Here is a 15,847-nt window from a genome sequence, read left to right on the forward strand (position 1 = left end):
TCCCTCCCCTCCCCTCCCACCCCTGGTAATCAACAAAGAAAATTTCCTCCAATAGATAAACCTTTCCTTAAGTTTTACAGTAACGGACTTATACAATATTTGTCCTTTTGTGACTGACTTATTTCACTCAGCATAATGTCCTCCAAGTTCATCCACGTTATGCGGTGTTTTGCAGTTTCTACATTACAATCTTTTTTTCTTAATGCTGCAATAAACTAAAACCAAACCCACTACCATGGAGTCGATTCAAACTCACAGAGACCCCCATAGGGTTTCCAAGGCTGTAAATCTTTAGAGAAGCAGACTGCCTCATCTTTGTTCTGTGGAGCAGCTGATGGAAACCATTGTTGACCTTTTGGTTAGTAGCCAAATGCCTTCAGAACCACCAGAGCTCCTTTAATGCTGCAGTAGAGGATTATAAATATTTTATGGATTAACCAAAAAAACCAAACTCATTGCCATCAAATCAATTTTGACTCACAGCAAACCCCTCTGGGTTTCTAAGGTAGTAAATCTTTATGGAAGTAGACTGCCCAGTCTTCCTTCCAAGGAGTGGCTGGTGGGTTTGAATCTTCTGGTTAGCAGTCAAGTGCCTTAGGCACTATCCCACCAGAGCTCCTTATTTTATGGATTAGTTTTCTAAGAACTTATTTTTGATTCTTTCCTTTGGATAAAGACCAGAAGTAGAGCTGGTCAAAGAACATGAGATTTTAAGGGTTTTAAATCAAACTGCTAGAATGTACTCCAAAATTATCATACCAGTTGAAACTTTCATTAACCTGGTTCATGAGTGGCTATTTTATTATTCTTTCTCAGTCATTTTAAACCCTCTGCTAGTTTCACGTTAGTATTCTAGTTGTTACAAAATGGGAAAATGATACCTAATTTTATTTTTTGATTACAGTACCATTTGTTTTTTAACCCCATCAGTTTTTTAATCAGCCATTTTCCTCTTTTGTGGTATGTTTTTAAGAAAGAAAACCAAACCAAACACACTGCTATTTAGTCAATTCTGACTCTTAACAACTCCCACGGGGTTTCCAAAGCTCTAAATCTTTACAGAAGCAGACCACTCCCTCTTTGTTCCATGGAGTGGCTGGTGAGTTCAAACCACTGACCTTTTGGTTAGGAGCAAAATGCCTTAATCATTACACCACCAGGGCTACTTCTGTTTTTTAGAAAGTAGCTTCTCACGAATTTCCAACCCCATTTCCATTCTAAAATATCTCAGCATTCAAAATAATAATTCCAAAAGTAAACTAATTTCAAAGGCAATTGTAACTTCCTTTATTGTGACATTTATTCATATATATCCAAAACAAACTCACTGCTGTCGAGCTGGATCCCATTCATACTGATTCCTCCTTGGGTTTCTGAGGCAGTATCACTACGGAAGTAGGTTGCCCAATCTTCCTTCTGAATTCATGCATAGAATCCTATCCTTTAAAAATCCATTACCATGAAGTTGATTTTGACTTTGAGTATTTCTGTGGCCAGAGCAGAACTGTCCCACAAGGTTTCCAAGGCAGTAAATCTTTACAGAAGCAGAATGCCACATCGTTCTCCTACAGAGTGACTGGGGGGTTTGAACCACTGACTTTCTGGTTAGCAGCAACAGCTTAACAACTTTGCCACCATTAGTCCAAGCTACTATTAATCTTTTATGTATCTTCATTTTACAGTGACAGAAAAACCAGTATTTGCCACTTATTCAGGAATTACTTTTTTCTACTGTAGCATACTGAACATTCAAGCCCTATAACATTTCACCCTTTAACAGTTTGCACCTTTCTAGAGGTAGTCATAAGGAGCTCTGGTGGCATAGTGCCTAAGGCATTTGACTGCTAACCAGAAGGTTGGTGGTTCAAACCTACCAGCCACTCCGTGGAATGAAGACTGGGCAATCTACTTCTGTAACGATTTACTGCCTTGGAAATCCAAAGGGGGTTGCTATGAGTCGAGTTTGACTTGATAGCAGTGAATCTGAGAGACAGTCAACTATTAAAGTTAAAATATATTACTTCTCAGACTTGTAGAATCAGCCACATGAGATAATTCCAATTATTCAGTGAATTGTGACATTTTAAAACCTTTTTTTTTCAAATTTGTTAAAAAGTAACATCAAACTACGTCGCTATGAGTCGGGTTTGACTCGATGGCACATAACAACAACAACAACAACTATAAAAATACTTAATTGGATAGCCAAGCCAAATATAAAAGTAAATAAACCAAAACCATATTACATTTAGTTGCTTGGAAGAATGTAACACAAATTGATTATGTCCTTACCTTTCTCAGTTTTTCTGGAGAAAATTCTAAGCCAACAAGAAAAAGAGTAAAGAACACACCAAATTCTCCTAATGTCTCCACTTGTACAATAGACTGAAAAACAAGAATTTAAAATCATATGTTTAACATATTAAGTGTACTTAACAGAATAATCATGTACTGATATGCTCAAGAAGCCTAGCTCAATAAAAGTAGTGATTTTTAAGAAACAAATTCTTTGAATTTCCACTAGACCCAAGATAATTTTCACCTTGTAATTACAATGCTTCCTTTTTTTCTCCATTAACTAGAGGAATATATAGTTTATCTCCTAAGAACTAGCTTATGGATTCACCTATTTTCATATTCATTAATTCCTGCTTTTCCCTTCAGTCTTCAGCTTTCTTTAGGGGAGGGGGAGAAGGAATTATGCAGGTATAATAATCTGAGAAGCTGACCACATGAAGAACACAGCACTAGGATCAGGAAAAAACCTCATTAACAACCCTGTGATATGCAGATGACACAACCTTGCTTGCTCAAAGTAAAAGAGAGTTGAAGCACTTACTGATGAAGATCTAAAACTATAGTTTTCAGCATGGCTTACACCTGAATATAAAGAAAACAAAAATCTTCACAACTGGACCAATAAGCAACTACATGATAAACACTGCTTAAATAATCATGAAAAGACTGAAGTTGTCAAGAATTTAATTTTACTTGGATCCACAATCAACACCCATGGAAACAGCAGTCCAGAAATCAAATGGTAAGTAGCATTGGGCAAATCTGCTGCAAAAGACCTCTTTAAAATGTTAAAAAGCAAAGATGTCATTTTGAGGAGGAAGGTGAGCCTGATCTAAGTCATGGTATTTTCAATCACCTCATATACATATGAGAGCTGGATAATGAGTAAGGAAGATCAAAGAAGAATTGATGCCTTTAATTAGGATGTTGGTGATGAATACTGGATATACCATGGAGTGCCAGAAGGAGGAGCAGATCTGTCATGGAAGAAGTACAACCAGAATGTTTCTGATATGCAAGGATGGTAAGACTTTTGTCTCATGTACTTCAGACATATTATCAAGAGGGACCAGTACGTGGAATGACATCATGCTCAGACAAGTAGAGGATTAACAAAAAAGAGGAAGATCCTCCATGAGATAGACTGGCACAGTGGCTACAACTATAGGCTCAAGCACAGCAACAATTGTGACGATGGTGCAAGACTGGGCAGTATATCATTCTGTTGTAAACAGAGTGGCTGTAAGTTGGAATGGACTCAGTGGGACCTAGCAATAACAACATACATGTATGTATACAGGCATATGTATAAGTACGTACACACACAAGTATATCCATATGTATGTACATCTCTGTGGCTGCATGCACATATATTCATATATATAATAAAGTACATGGGGCACTTCTTAGATACAGCCAAACACCTTGCAGGGTTAGATTTCTGGGTTTGAAGGATTAAGATCATAGTCTTGGGGACATCTCAGTCAACTGGCATAAAAGTGTTCAAAAGTTATGCTCCACATCCTAGTTAGGTGAGTACTGTCTAGGGTCTTAAAAGCCTGCAAGTGGCCATTTAAGGCACAATTATAGGTCTCTACCCCTCTGCAGCAAAAGAGAAAGAAGGAAGGCAAAGCCTCAAAGAAGAAACTAGTCTACGGAACAAACAGTCTACATGAACCATGGCTTCATCTAACCTGAGACCAGAAAAACTAGATGGTGCCCAGCTACCAGTTCCACTGCTTTAATTAGGGCCATAATAGATGGATAGAATGGGAGTAAAATGAGGAAGAGAACCTCAAATGCCTCCTCCTCCCTCAAAAAAATAAAAAATAAAAAAATCCCAGACCTACTGGACTGGTTAAGACTAGAGGACTCTCCAAGACCAATGCCCTGAGATACTCTTCAACTCTTGAACCAAAACTAACCCTTGAGGTCACCTTCTAATTAAACAACAAATTGGCTCAAAATATAATGAGTATCACAGGTAAAAACTATGCTCCTTTACAAAATCAACTACATGACACCAAACAGTCGATAATTACTTTAAAGCAAAGATGAGAATACAAGGAGGCAGGAAAATTAGATTAATGAAAACAGAACAACCAGAATGAAAATAATGAGAATATTCACACATGGTGTGAAGAACATAACCATAATAACCAATGTCATGAACAACTTGTTTAGAAATTGTTTAACGGGAACCTAAACCGCTACATAAACCTAAAACAAAAACATAATAAAATATTATTAAAAAAAAGGAACAAGGTTATTTTCGCTAGTCAAGTCACCCATTTCATTAACAAAACAAAATGACTTTCTTATGGTTTAGAGAATATTTCCAATGAAATTTTAAAGGACATCTTCTTTAACATGGTTCAACAGAAACTGGTATCTTTATTCAAGTTCAAAACTTATTACTCCTCATGAATGTTTCTTTAACATTCTATTCAACACAGAGATACACAGAGTTAAATTTTGTTCTTCTTACCTTAATACTGTTTAATCCTGATGGTCCAAGAAGTACACCACAAATAATATAACCAAACATTGTAGGCAATCCTATTGTTGTGCATAACCAACCACAAGGTAAAGACAACATTCCTATGGTAACAATGTCCTGATGTAAGAAAAAAATAAATAAGAAAAACAAGAAATTTAAAGTAATAATTGGCTCTACTCTGTGCAAGAAAAGGGTGAGTTAATTGAATAAGCACAACAAGATAGTATCCTTAATTTATTTAATGAGAATGAAGGGTAGATGATGAAATGAAGGATTTTTTGTATTACTGTGTATTTCTGAAAAGATGAAAGCATTAAGAATGTATTCTGAGAGTAAATGAAGTCAGTTCTTGATGGTCTAACAATTTTTATAGTAAAATTTGTCTATTTTGTTTACACTCCATAAGAGTGTTAGAAGAATTCTGAATATGAGAATTCCAATGATTTATCTAGCCTGGGTCCTCTAGTTGTGTCCTAAGTATAACTCATGTACATTCACTATTGGTTTTCTTACCATACAAAATCAATATAACCATCAAAGTCATAATTGTTGCAGGTAAGAATCATCAAGGGATTCCAGAACTATTGGGTGAAAGTTTGATGAGGAATAGGATACATACATAGTTTCAAGTATTTTCCCAAAAAATTTCTTTTTAATTACAAACAGAAAAAAAGAATAACTTTACATTGGAGACTCCCCACTTCACTGAGGGTACTAATTAATGTCTTGAACCTACACTCAGCCCCTCTTAGTTCTCATACCAATCATAATCAAAAAGGTAATACATTTGTTGACTTTTATCTATTGATTCAATTTCATCAATATATGTTCAACATCTGGTATGTGACTCTGTATTCCTTCCATTTACTTCATAAGGTTTTCCCTGGCCAATTCTTTGAGAAGTGGATGGCCTCTTCCTTCTTCATAGTCTGTCTCAGTCTGCAAGCTGCGCTGAAACCTGTGCACCATGTGCAACCTCACTGGGTTTGAAACACCAGTGGCACAGCCTCCAGCCTCACAGCAACATGCCACCACAGTAGGACAAACCAACAGACAAGTAGGTCTCCCTTAGCTGAAGATGGAAGATGGAAGGAATACACAGAGTCACTGTACCAAAAAGAACTGGTTGATCTTCATCCATTTCAGGAGGTGGCATATGTTCAAGAGCCAGTGGTATTGAAGGAAGAAGTCAAAGCTGCACTGAAGGAATTGGCAAAAAACAAGGCTCCAGGAATTGATGGAATACCCACTGAGATGTTTCAACAAATGGATGCCCCACTGGAGGCACTCACTCAGTTATGCCAAGAGATCTGGAAGACAGCTACCTGGCCAACTGGCTGGAAGAGATCCTTATCTGTACCCATTCCAGAGAAAGTTGATCCCACAGAATGTGGAAATTATTGAACAATTTCATTAATATCACATGCAAGTAAGATCTTATTGAAGGTAATTCAAAAATGGTTGCAGCAGTATATTGACAGAGAACTTCCAGAGGTGTAAGCTGGATTCAGAAGAGGATGTGGAATGAGGGATATCACAGCTGCTGTCAGATGGATCTTGGCTCAAGGCAAAGAATACCAGAAAGATGCTTACTTGTTGACTATGCAAAGGCATTTGATTATGTGGATCATAACAAATTGTGGATAACATCGAGAAGAATGGAAATTCCAGAACACTTAATTGTACTCATGACAAACCTGTACATAGACTAGGAGGCTGTCATTCAAACAGAACAAGGCAACACTGCATGGTTTGAAATCAAGAAGGGAGCATGTCAGGGTTATACCCTTTCCCATACTTATTCAATCTATATGCTGAGCAAATAATCCAAGAAGCTGGACTATATGAAGAAGAATGTGGCACCAAGATTGGAGGAAGAATCATTAACAACCTGCGATACACTGACGACACAACTTTGCTTGCTGAAAGTGAGGATGACTTGAGGCACTTACTGATGAAAACTGAAGAACACAGTCTGCAGTATGGATTACATCTCAACATAAAGAAAACAAAAATCCTCACAACTGGACCTATAAGCAGCATCATGATAAATGAAGAAAAGATTGAAGTTGTCAAAGACTTCACATTGCTTGATTCTACAACTGACACCAATGGAAGCAGCAGTCAGGACATCAGATAGTGTATAGCACCGGGCAAATCAGCTACAAAGGACCACTTTCAAGTGCTGAGGAGCAAAGATGTCTCCTTGAGGACTAAGGCGCACCTGACACAAGCCATATTTTCAATTGCCTCATATGCATGTGAGAGATGGACAATGAATAAGGAAGACCAAAGAAGAATTGATACTTTTGAGTTGTGGTGCTGGTGAAAAATGCTGAAAGTGCTATGGACTGCTAAAAGGACTAACAAATCTGTCCTGAAGGAAGTATAGCCGAAATGTTCCTTAGAAGCGAGAATGGCCAGACTTCATCTCACCTACTTTGGTCATGTCAGAAGGGACCATTCCCTGGAGAAGGATGTCATGCTTGGTAATTTGGAAGGTCGACTAAAGAAGGGAAGGCCCTCAACGAGATGGATTGACACAGTGGCTGCAATGATGGGCTCAAGTATGGCGAGGATCATGGAGGTGGCGCAGGACTGGGTGGTGTTTCGTTCTGCTGTGCATAGAGTCGCTATGAGTTGGAGACAACTTGATGGCACCTAACAACAACAACATCTGGTATAAGCCCTTGAGTATTAATTACTGAACTTACCAAAATTGCAGTCTTCCTCCCCAACTGTCTGTGTTACCATTATCTTTAATATTAGGTTCTTTGTCTTGGTTTCTTTCCCTGTTTGAGGTTCCAATATTAGAGACTTGAATCTTAGCCCATTTTGTTAGAGATCCGACAATTTATCTAGATCTTGCCACCCTTCCCTGAGGAATCAGCACCCTGTTGTTTCTGCATCTGTTAGTCACTACAGTTCAAATCCAAACAGAATGATCATTCTCAATCATAACACTATCAACTTGAAGTATGTAAATAATTCCATATCCTTTTATTAGTCTAGTTTTCTTAGGGAACACAGAATCTGAATCAACATGGACTGCCAATCACTGATGGAGGATAGTTCTGAATGCATCTCATGTTTCAATAAAACTATACAGACATTCCCTGGATTACGAACAGGTTCCATTTCTAAGCCTGTATTTAAGCTGAATTTGCACATAAGCTGGAACAGTTAGGTAGAGTTTGTATCTAACATCACTCAAATGTTTGTTTTAATATATAGTGTACCTTTCTTTTCATAAAGAACATTAAAGAAACACTTTCAGATGTACTACATCTTTAACATAATAATACAATAATGTTTTGATGTGCATCACAAAGTAGTGTTCATTTGTTATTATGAACCATTGTTAATTTTTAATATAATAGGCTTTATAGAGGTTAGTTCATAACTATGTATGTAAGTCAGATGTTCATTACCCTAGGACTGCCTCTATATGATATCTTGGCCAAAACTTCTCTGCTTTATAAGAATGTTAGATTTTAGTGAAAATAGTTTTTAGATGACACTTTAATCCCATCATAGTAAATCCTAATTCAAGAAATTTTCTAAATTCGCAAAACAAAAATTAACATTCAATTTAAATAATAACATGCTTCTTTTTTTTTCTTTTTAAAGGGGACAAAAATAGAAGGAAATGATGTCTCAAATCACAAAAAAAAGTAACGAATTGTTGTAGACTCTATTTGGAGAAAGGTTTTTCAGAAAACAAAGCTCAGTCTTACTTGATGTATTTATTAAGTAGGGAGAGGAGGAAATTAAGCCCAGCACACAATTTTGGGAGGAGAGTGAAAACAAACAGATTACCTTTATAAAGTGGTGATCTGCACGTGGGATTGTTGAATCTCTGGGCTTGGTCAAAATATACTGGTTATTTTGGGAGTCAATTAGCATACTAAGACCTAAATCATCTTCTACTTCTCGTTTTGTTATATTTTGTTTGGAATTGGCTTCCTCTTCTTCCACCCTGAGAACTGCCTCAAAATTGACTCCTTTTACCTGTAAAAATATACCAATACTATGTAATTAAAATCAACGAAATGTTTTCAAATTCTTTTTTAAGAAAGTAAATTCTATACAGAAGAATGATACCAAAAGATGTACCAAAAGATTAATAAATGTCCATTAGCATGAATTACGAAAGTTTTAATTTAAAAAGTAATTTAAGGATAGGAATGTTTAGGATTTCTATTATTTCCAATCATCTACTTTACTTGATCTAAGGCATAGTCTTTTGAAAATTCATAGCCTTTAAGATGTTTATGAGTTTTTCCTCATTTCATAATTGGTAACTTTTTAAAACATTACATTCTTTTCACTTTATTTTTATTCTCCTCCTTTTCTTCTCTAATGTTATTCTGATTTGCTTTCACTATCTAAGACTTAAATGATTCCATACTGAGAGGTATGGTCAATTTTTAGCATCAGGTTCAATTTTTTCCTTAGAATCTTGAACATATATTATGACAAGTAGCCTGAAATCTTGCTTTAGGTATGAAGATCACTTCCTGTAAAGAGCTTATTTTTTCCCAAGTAGATCCACATTAAAGCTCACTTGCCAAGTGCAAATTGTCTTGAGACCACAATACCAATACAGCTGAGTGGCAAAACTGGAGAACGGAGACTAGACACTGATGAGCGGCAACTACTATAGTTAAAATATGAAAAGAAAAAAAAGAATAACTAGTTTATTTCTGGAATCCCTGAGTGTTGAAAATAGTTAATGTGCTCAGCTGCAAAGCAAAAAGTTGAAGGTTGGAATCCACCAGAGGTGCCTCAAAAGAAAAACTTGGCCATCTGCTTCTGAAAAATTGGCCACTGAAAAACCTCTGGAGCACAGTTCTGCTCTGATACACACGGGGTGGCCAAGAATCCAAATAGACTCAATGGCAACACCTTTTTTTTAGTTTATTTCTGCAAGATGAAATCAAATTATTTTGTATATGACACAGAAGTGTTTTAGTTTGACCTCGTCTTTTAATATATACTAAAAACAATTTCAACAATACATCCTTTCATCGAGTAAGTAGTTCAATATGTGAACTGGAAATTGTTCTGAGATACTACTTACTGATTTGTTGTCATCAAAAGCATGTTCTTCTATCTCCTCCTCTAAACGATCTGCTGCCTTTCTTACATCTTCAAGAATTTCATCAAGCATGGATAAACTTTTGTTTTGATGCTGCATATTTTTAAGGGCTTCAACTTGATGTTTTTCTGCTGCCAAAAGTTCTACATACTCTGTCTCTTCCTATTCATTTGTAAGGAATGAAAAGTGAGATTTATTAAGAAATAAATCAGGATATCTTTTAATTTATTTATTAAGAAATAAATCAGGATATTTCTTGTATCAATTTTAGGTACCTGGTCTGAATGAATAAAATCAACCTATTCTCTATGTCAAATATTCCTTTCCATATATAGAATTATAACCCTGGTCAATTAGGGAAGATTGTGTTTCCTAGATTATTCAGATATAACTGAATTTAGCAAAGTGTTTAGGGAAACTGTTTCTATATGCACATCAAAAAATGTAATTTTAACTGCTCTAAATAAAATTTTATTATTTCTGAAGGTTATCTATTCATATAAAAATGATTTATTGGACACTGATGACACTCCAGATACTGTGCCTACTATGTATGTGAAGTATAGTGGTACTCTAAAAATGGCTGTGATGCTGCTACTATCTATAAATTTGTAAGTAGAATACACATCGTCAAATCCCAAGTTACAAAGGGAAAATTGTTCCAGAAATATGTAATTATTTGAGAAACTGACAGATGTAGCTGGTAATGTAATTTTAGTAAATATATTTTTTACAATCACATTTAAATGCCAAACATCTTAATCAAATTATTAGCCCTACTTTAAAAATATGTATTCACATTTAAACAGGACAGAGAAGTAGGAGGATAGTACTTAGAAACAAACATTGCCTATTTAATGGATCTTTAGCGGTAACCAGGGTACCAATCAACACCATCTCAATGCCTTCTAACAATGCTGATGTCTGGAGTTAGGAGGCAAGAAATACTGTAAACAGCCACTGTTGTTGTTGTTGTTATGTGCCATGGAGTCGAACCCGACTCATAACAACCCCTCCTTGGGTTTCTGAGGCAGTATCACTATGAGAGTAGATTGCCCCATCTTCCTTCTGAGGAGTGGCTGGTGGGTTTGAACCGCCAGCCTTCTGATTAGCAGTCAAGTGCCTTAGGCACTACGCTACCAGAGTTCACGTAAGCAGCCATACTGTTAAAAATTTATAAAGCATGTATACTTAAATCAATGTTACTCAAACTCATACAGTGTTTTCCATTTTATAATGAAACCTTACAACAAATCTAGATCCTCATAAGCACCCTTATTTAAAATGGAAGAGTTAATGTCTCAGTTGTCAAAAAGATCTCATCAGACAATAATATCTATTCAAAGGATAGTATCATGGTTTCTTTCTAATGCAATATACAATTACAGGAATTCACACTTAGAAAATAAGCAAGATAACTGAATGAAGGATACTGGAAACCCTGGCTCCTCCATTTGTCTGATTACCATAATTCTACCAAAAAAATACCATACTTTGGTAAAGAAAGTTTAGTAAGTCTACATTTTTCTATACTTTTCAAGCTGTGTAATAAATCAATAGACATTTCTATTAGGATGAAATAATATTTTATGTACATAAGGCACTTGGCATGATGTCTGGCACATAATAAATGCAAAAAAACAAACCCAATGCTACTGAGCCAATTCCAACTCATAGCAACCCTATAGGTCACAGAAGTACTGCTCCATAGGGTTTTCAAGGGAGCTTTATGGAAGCAGACTACCTCGTCTTGCTCCCACAGAGCAGCTGGGGGGTTGGAATTGCCAACCTTTTGGTTAGCAACAGAATGCTTTAACCATTGTGCCACCAGAGGTTCTTAGCACATAATAGGTATTCAAGAAATCATGACTTAAATAAGTAATATCAAATCTAATACAGTAAGTTTCTTCTCATCCCTTTAAAAATGTAGTATTTGGTCAAAATCCTTAATTCAAATGTATACATTTGTTAAAAACTGAATTTTAACATTTTTGTTAACCGTACGTAGACTTTGAAGAAAGTCAAACTTCACAAGAGATATTCTTGTCAGAAATACAGTAAAATGCTGACTGCAGTTACATTTTTATTTCTTTCCACATCAGTATATTAGTATAACTAGAGTAATCTTTACTATATAGTTAAACTAATAAACTGATGTGGAAAGAAATAAAAATGTAACTGCAGTCAGCATTTTATTAGTATAAGTAGAGTAACCTTCTCTGGTGATGCAGTGCCTAAGGCATTAGACTACTAACTATAAAGTTGCCGGTTCAAACCCACCAGCCACTCCACGGAAGGAAGACTGGACAATCTACTTCCGTAAAGATTTACTGCCTCAGAAACCCCAAAGTGAGTGGCTATGAGTAGGAATAGACTTGATGGAACTGAGTTTGGTGTCTTTTTGTAAAGTAATCTTTGAATTACCTAGGAATTTCCACAATAGAAAAAGCATTAGATATTAAATCCTTCTGTAAGTGATAAAATACAACTATACTAAGATATGCAAAATCAAAAAGATTCTATTCCACGTGAGATGTACTCTGTATTTTACTAAGAACAGACACCTTGACGGAACATATCTCCTGAAACATTAGTACTTTGTACATTTTCCCTTTATCTGTATTTTCTACATTCAGAGTATAAAGTACTTTTTTATTTTGATAAATGAAAGTTTGCACTTGGTAAAATGTGAAAGAACTAACCTTTATTGCAGCTTCTCTCAAAGCCTCCAATCGCTGCCTGCTACTTTCTTTCATGTTTACAACATCTTTGTAATCTCCCTGCAGAGCTCGGTGGAGTCCATGGATAGCCTGAAAGACTGAATTTTCACTTTCATTCAGCTCTTTTTGAAAAATCTCAAATGTGTGCACCTGAAACAATTTCTCTTCATCCGAGAGTCCATCATCTTTTTCCACTGCTCTGATTGCATTTTTCAGTTTGTTAAGAACCACATTCTTTTGGCGAAGAAGCCCAGACAGCTTTCTACAATTATCAAGGACCCACTGTCTTCTCTGAGTAATAGCGGCTCCTTTTCCTCGATGTAACTTAATTGCATGCTTTGCTACTTCTTCATGTTCTGCAGCATGTGCTATCAAATGAAGTAATGAAAGCAATATCCAGAGATAATTTTTCTCTAATAACTTCATGATCCACATATAGAAGACAGGGCAAGGCAGTCCAAAGATTTCTGCTATGCTGAAGGTGCATTTTAGAAACACATTTTCAGCTGAAAAACAGATTCATCACCATATAAAGTTGAATAATGATTTATTACTATTGAGATCAGAACTAAATTACTCAATAATTATATCCAGAAAACTGCCACTTTTCTGAAGAAAATGTTATTTTTCCTAGATAGAAATTATCATCTAAATTATTTATTGAACATAGATTAAAGTCAAATATTGAATGTTAACATGCTTCTATGGTACCTGGTAAAGGTTGAGACAAAAGGTTAGTTACATCTGAATTTAAAAACAATTTTTTAAAGAAAAACTCAGCATCTTACATCTATTAAATCTACTATGTATAAATGACTGTCATGCCTATGACAAAAACCAATTCTATTCAACTAAAACCAAACCCACTGCCATTGAGTCAATTCCGATGGATAGCGACCCTAAAGGACAACATAGAACTGCCCCATAGGATTTCCAATACTGTAAACCTTTAAGAAGCTGACTGCCACATCTTTCTCCTGTAATTCAACCTAAGAGGGGTGATATATCAATAGGAGGAGCCCCAGTGGCACAGTGGTTAAGTGCTTGGTTGCTAACTGAAAGGTTTGGTGATTCGAACCCACCAGCCACTCCATGGGAGAAAGATGTGGCAGTCTCCTTCTGTAAAGATTTACAGCCTTGGAAACCATAAGGGGCAGTTTTACTTTGTCCTGCTGTGTCGATATAGTTGGAATCAACTTGATGGCAGCGAGTCTGGTTTTTGGTTTATATATCAATGGCAAGAAAATACCATAACCTTTCTCTATCACAGATCAGTGAACCAATGAGAAGAAAATATGCCACTAGGGATTGATACACACTATCATTTCAGAGATGAAGTCTTTTGAGCTACTATCAGCTTGCTCTACCAATCTGTTTGTATTCTGCTCAATTTTCTGGTTAAAAGGTATGGTGGTTATGTTTGTGTGTCAACTTGGCTGGGCCTGGTTGAGTGGCTGGGCAGCTGGTGGCAGTTATTCCCCATGATCAGACTGGCAATCAACTCCATGGTGGGATCTACCACAAGCAGCAGAGTAGCTGTTTTGGGTATGTGGTCTGCTTCCCATATATAAAGCAGCAGCTTTGGGAATGGTCTCTACTTTATGGCATACTTGAACCCTGCATGTAGCCGTGTCATTGTGCAGCAGCCTGCCACGCTCTGCCGACCTTGGGACTTACAATGGACTTGAGTTAATGCCCTGCCATGTGGTCTGGTAACATCAGGACTCTGCCATTTTATTTGTCCACCTTGGGCTTGTTAGCCTCAGCAGCCAGTACTGTCTGAGTGAAGAAAAGCCTCTAGCTTCAGTGGGCCGGAAGCAAGAGGCAGAGCTGAAGCCCAAGGTCAAGGGGTTTTCACACAGCCCCTAGAGCCTGGCACTTTGAACTCGGACTTGTAGCTTCCAGAACTATAAGAGAATAAACTCCTGTTTGTTAAGGCCATCCCATTTGTGGTATTTTCTTGTCAGAGTGGAACTAAGTATCTAGAACAAAAGGTCGTGAAAGTGTTCAATTTTTATACATTTTTAGATACTCTGGCTCCTACAGGGATAAGCTAATATAATATAAGAATTCACTTACCTAGAAAAGTTCATTTCCTAACAAGGTAGAATAAATGAGAATGTACTGTTTGAAATCACTAAATTTTATGTTAACAGTTTCAGTACACTTTAAATACATGTGTTACCACCTTAAAAATAAATAAATGACTAACCATTCAGTGATACCTAGCAGTACAGTTGACCTGTTATTTTAATGACTCATTCAGTTGCTACCTTATTGTTCCAAGACAACATTTAATTGCTACTGCAGAATTATGCACTTTCATATTTTCCAGAGCCATGACAGAAATTTGAGATGCTTCAGTTATGCTCTTTTACCCAAAAGATCTCAAAAAGTAATTCTTTCATGGATTTCATGCATCAGAGAAACCTAGCTTGTATGTGAACAATTCTCTTCATTCATTTCTGATTCCAGGTTCCTGATATTACAGTTATCCCTCTATCTCATAACATCTACGGGAGCTATTAAATTTTATAAGAAATCTTTGAAGTATATTGTAGTTATACTAATTTTTTTCCACTAAAATGTATTTATAGAATGAAAAAGAAATTAAAATTTTCTTTATAGATCCTTAAAATAAGAATCACTCTTTTTCATAAACTCTATGTTCACTTCATTTTATCTTCAAACTTGGCTATAAAATACTACAGAATATTAAAATTATAGCATGTTTTTTCCTGAGTAAATCAGTAAATATTTTTAGCAGTGTTAGTTATTATTGTCTTTAATTATTAGAACAACCCTTTGGATTTGTTATAATTAATTCTAAAAATTTCTGTGTATTGAACAATTTATATACACACCAACCTAGATGGATTTCAAGATAATCACACTGAGTGAAAAGCAAATCTTAAAATGTTACTAATGCATGGTTCTATTTTTATTATATCCTTGAAATGACGAATTATATAGATGAAAAACAGATTAATAGTTGCCAGGGGTTAGGAAATGAGGTGGGAAATAGATGGCTGTGGCTATAAAATGTAGCAAGATGGATCCTTGCGGTGAGGAACTGGTCTGTATCCAGACTATGGTGGTGGTCACACAAATACACTTGTGATACAATTGCACAGATCTAAACATATACACACAAAATGAGTACATGTAAAACTGGTGAAATCTAAATAAGGTTGTAAGATGTATCAATGTCAATTTTCTAGTTTTTCT

General features: G+C 36.0%; 1 protein-coding gene across 1 annotated transcript in view; it reads right to left on the bottom strand.

Moving 5' to 3' along the window:
- The window catches only part of TMCO3 (transmembrane and coiled-coil domains 3), a 119,562-nt gene extending 106,517 nt beyond the window's left edge, over positions 1-13,045 (bottom strand). Inside the window, exons 1-5 of the mRNA XM_007942380.1 lie at positions 12,602-13,045; positions 9,882-10,061; positions 8,618-8,809; positions 4,787-4,915; positions 2,293-2,385 (exon numbers count right to left, since the gene is read on the bottom strand). Coding sequence (XP_007940571.1) covers positions 2,293-2,385; positions 4,787-4,915; positions 8,618-8,809; positions 9,882-10,061; positions 12,602-13,045 — 1,038 coding nt within the window. The remainder of the gene's footprint in view (positions 1-2,292; positions 2,386-4,786; positions 4,916-8,617; positions 8,810-9,881; positions 10,062-12,601) is intronic.
- Between the last annotated feature and the right edge of the window lie 2,802 nt (positions 13,046-15,847).

The sequence above is a fragment of the Orycteropus afer genome, unplaced genomic scaffold, assembly GCF_000298275.1.
Source record: "Orycteropus afer afer isolate SDZICR_OR568_19922 unplaced genomic scaffold, OryAfe1.0 scaffold00089, whole genome shotgun sequence".
Taxonomy (NCBI): domain Eukaryota; kingdom Metazoa; phylum Chordata; class Mammalia; order Tubulidentata; family Orycteropodidae; genus Orycteropus; species Orycteropus afer.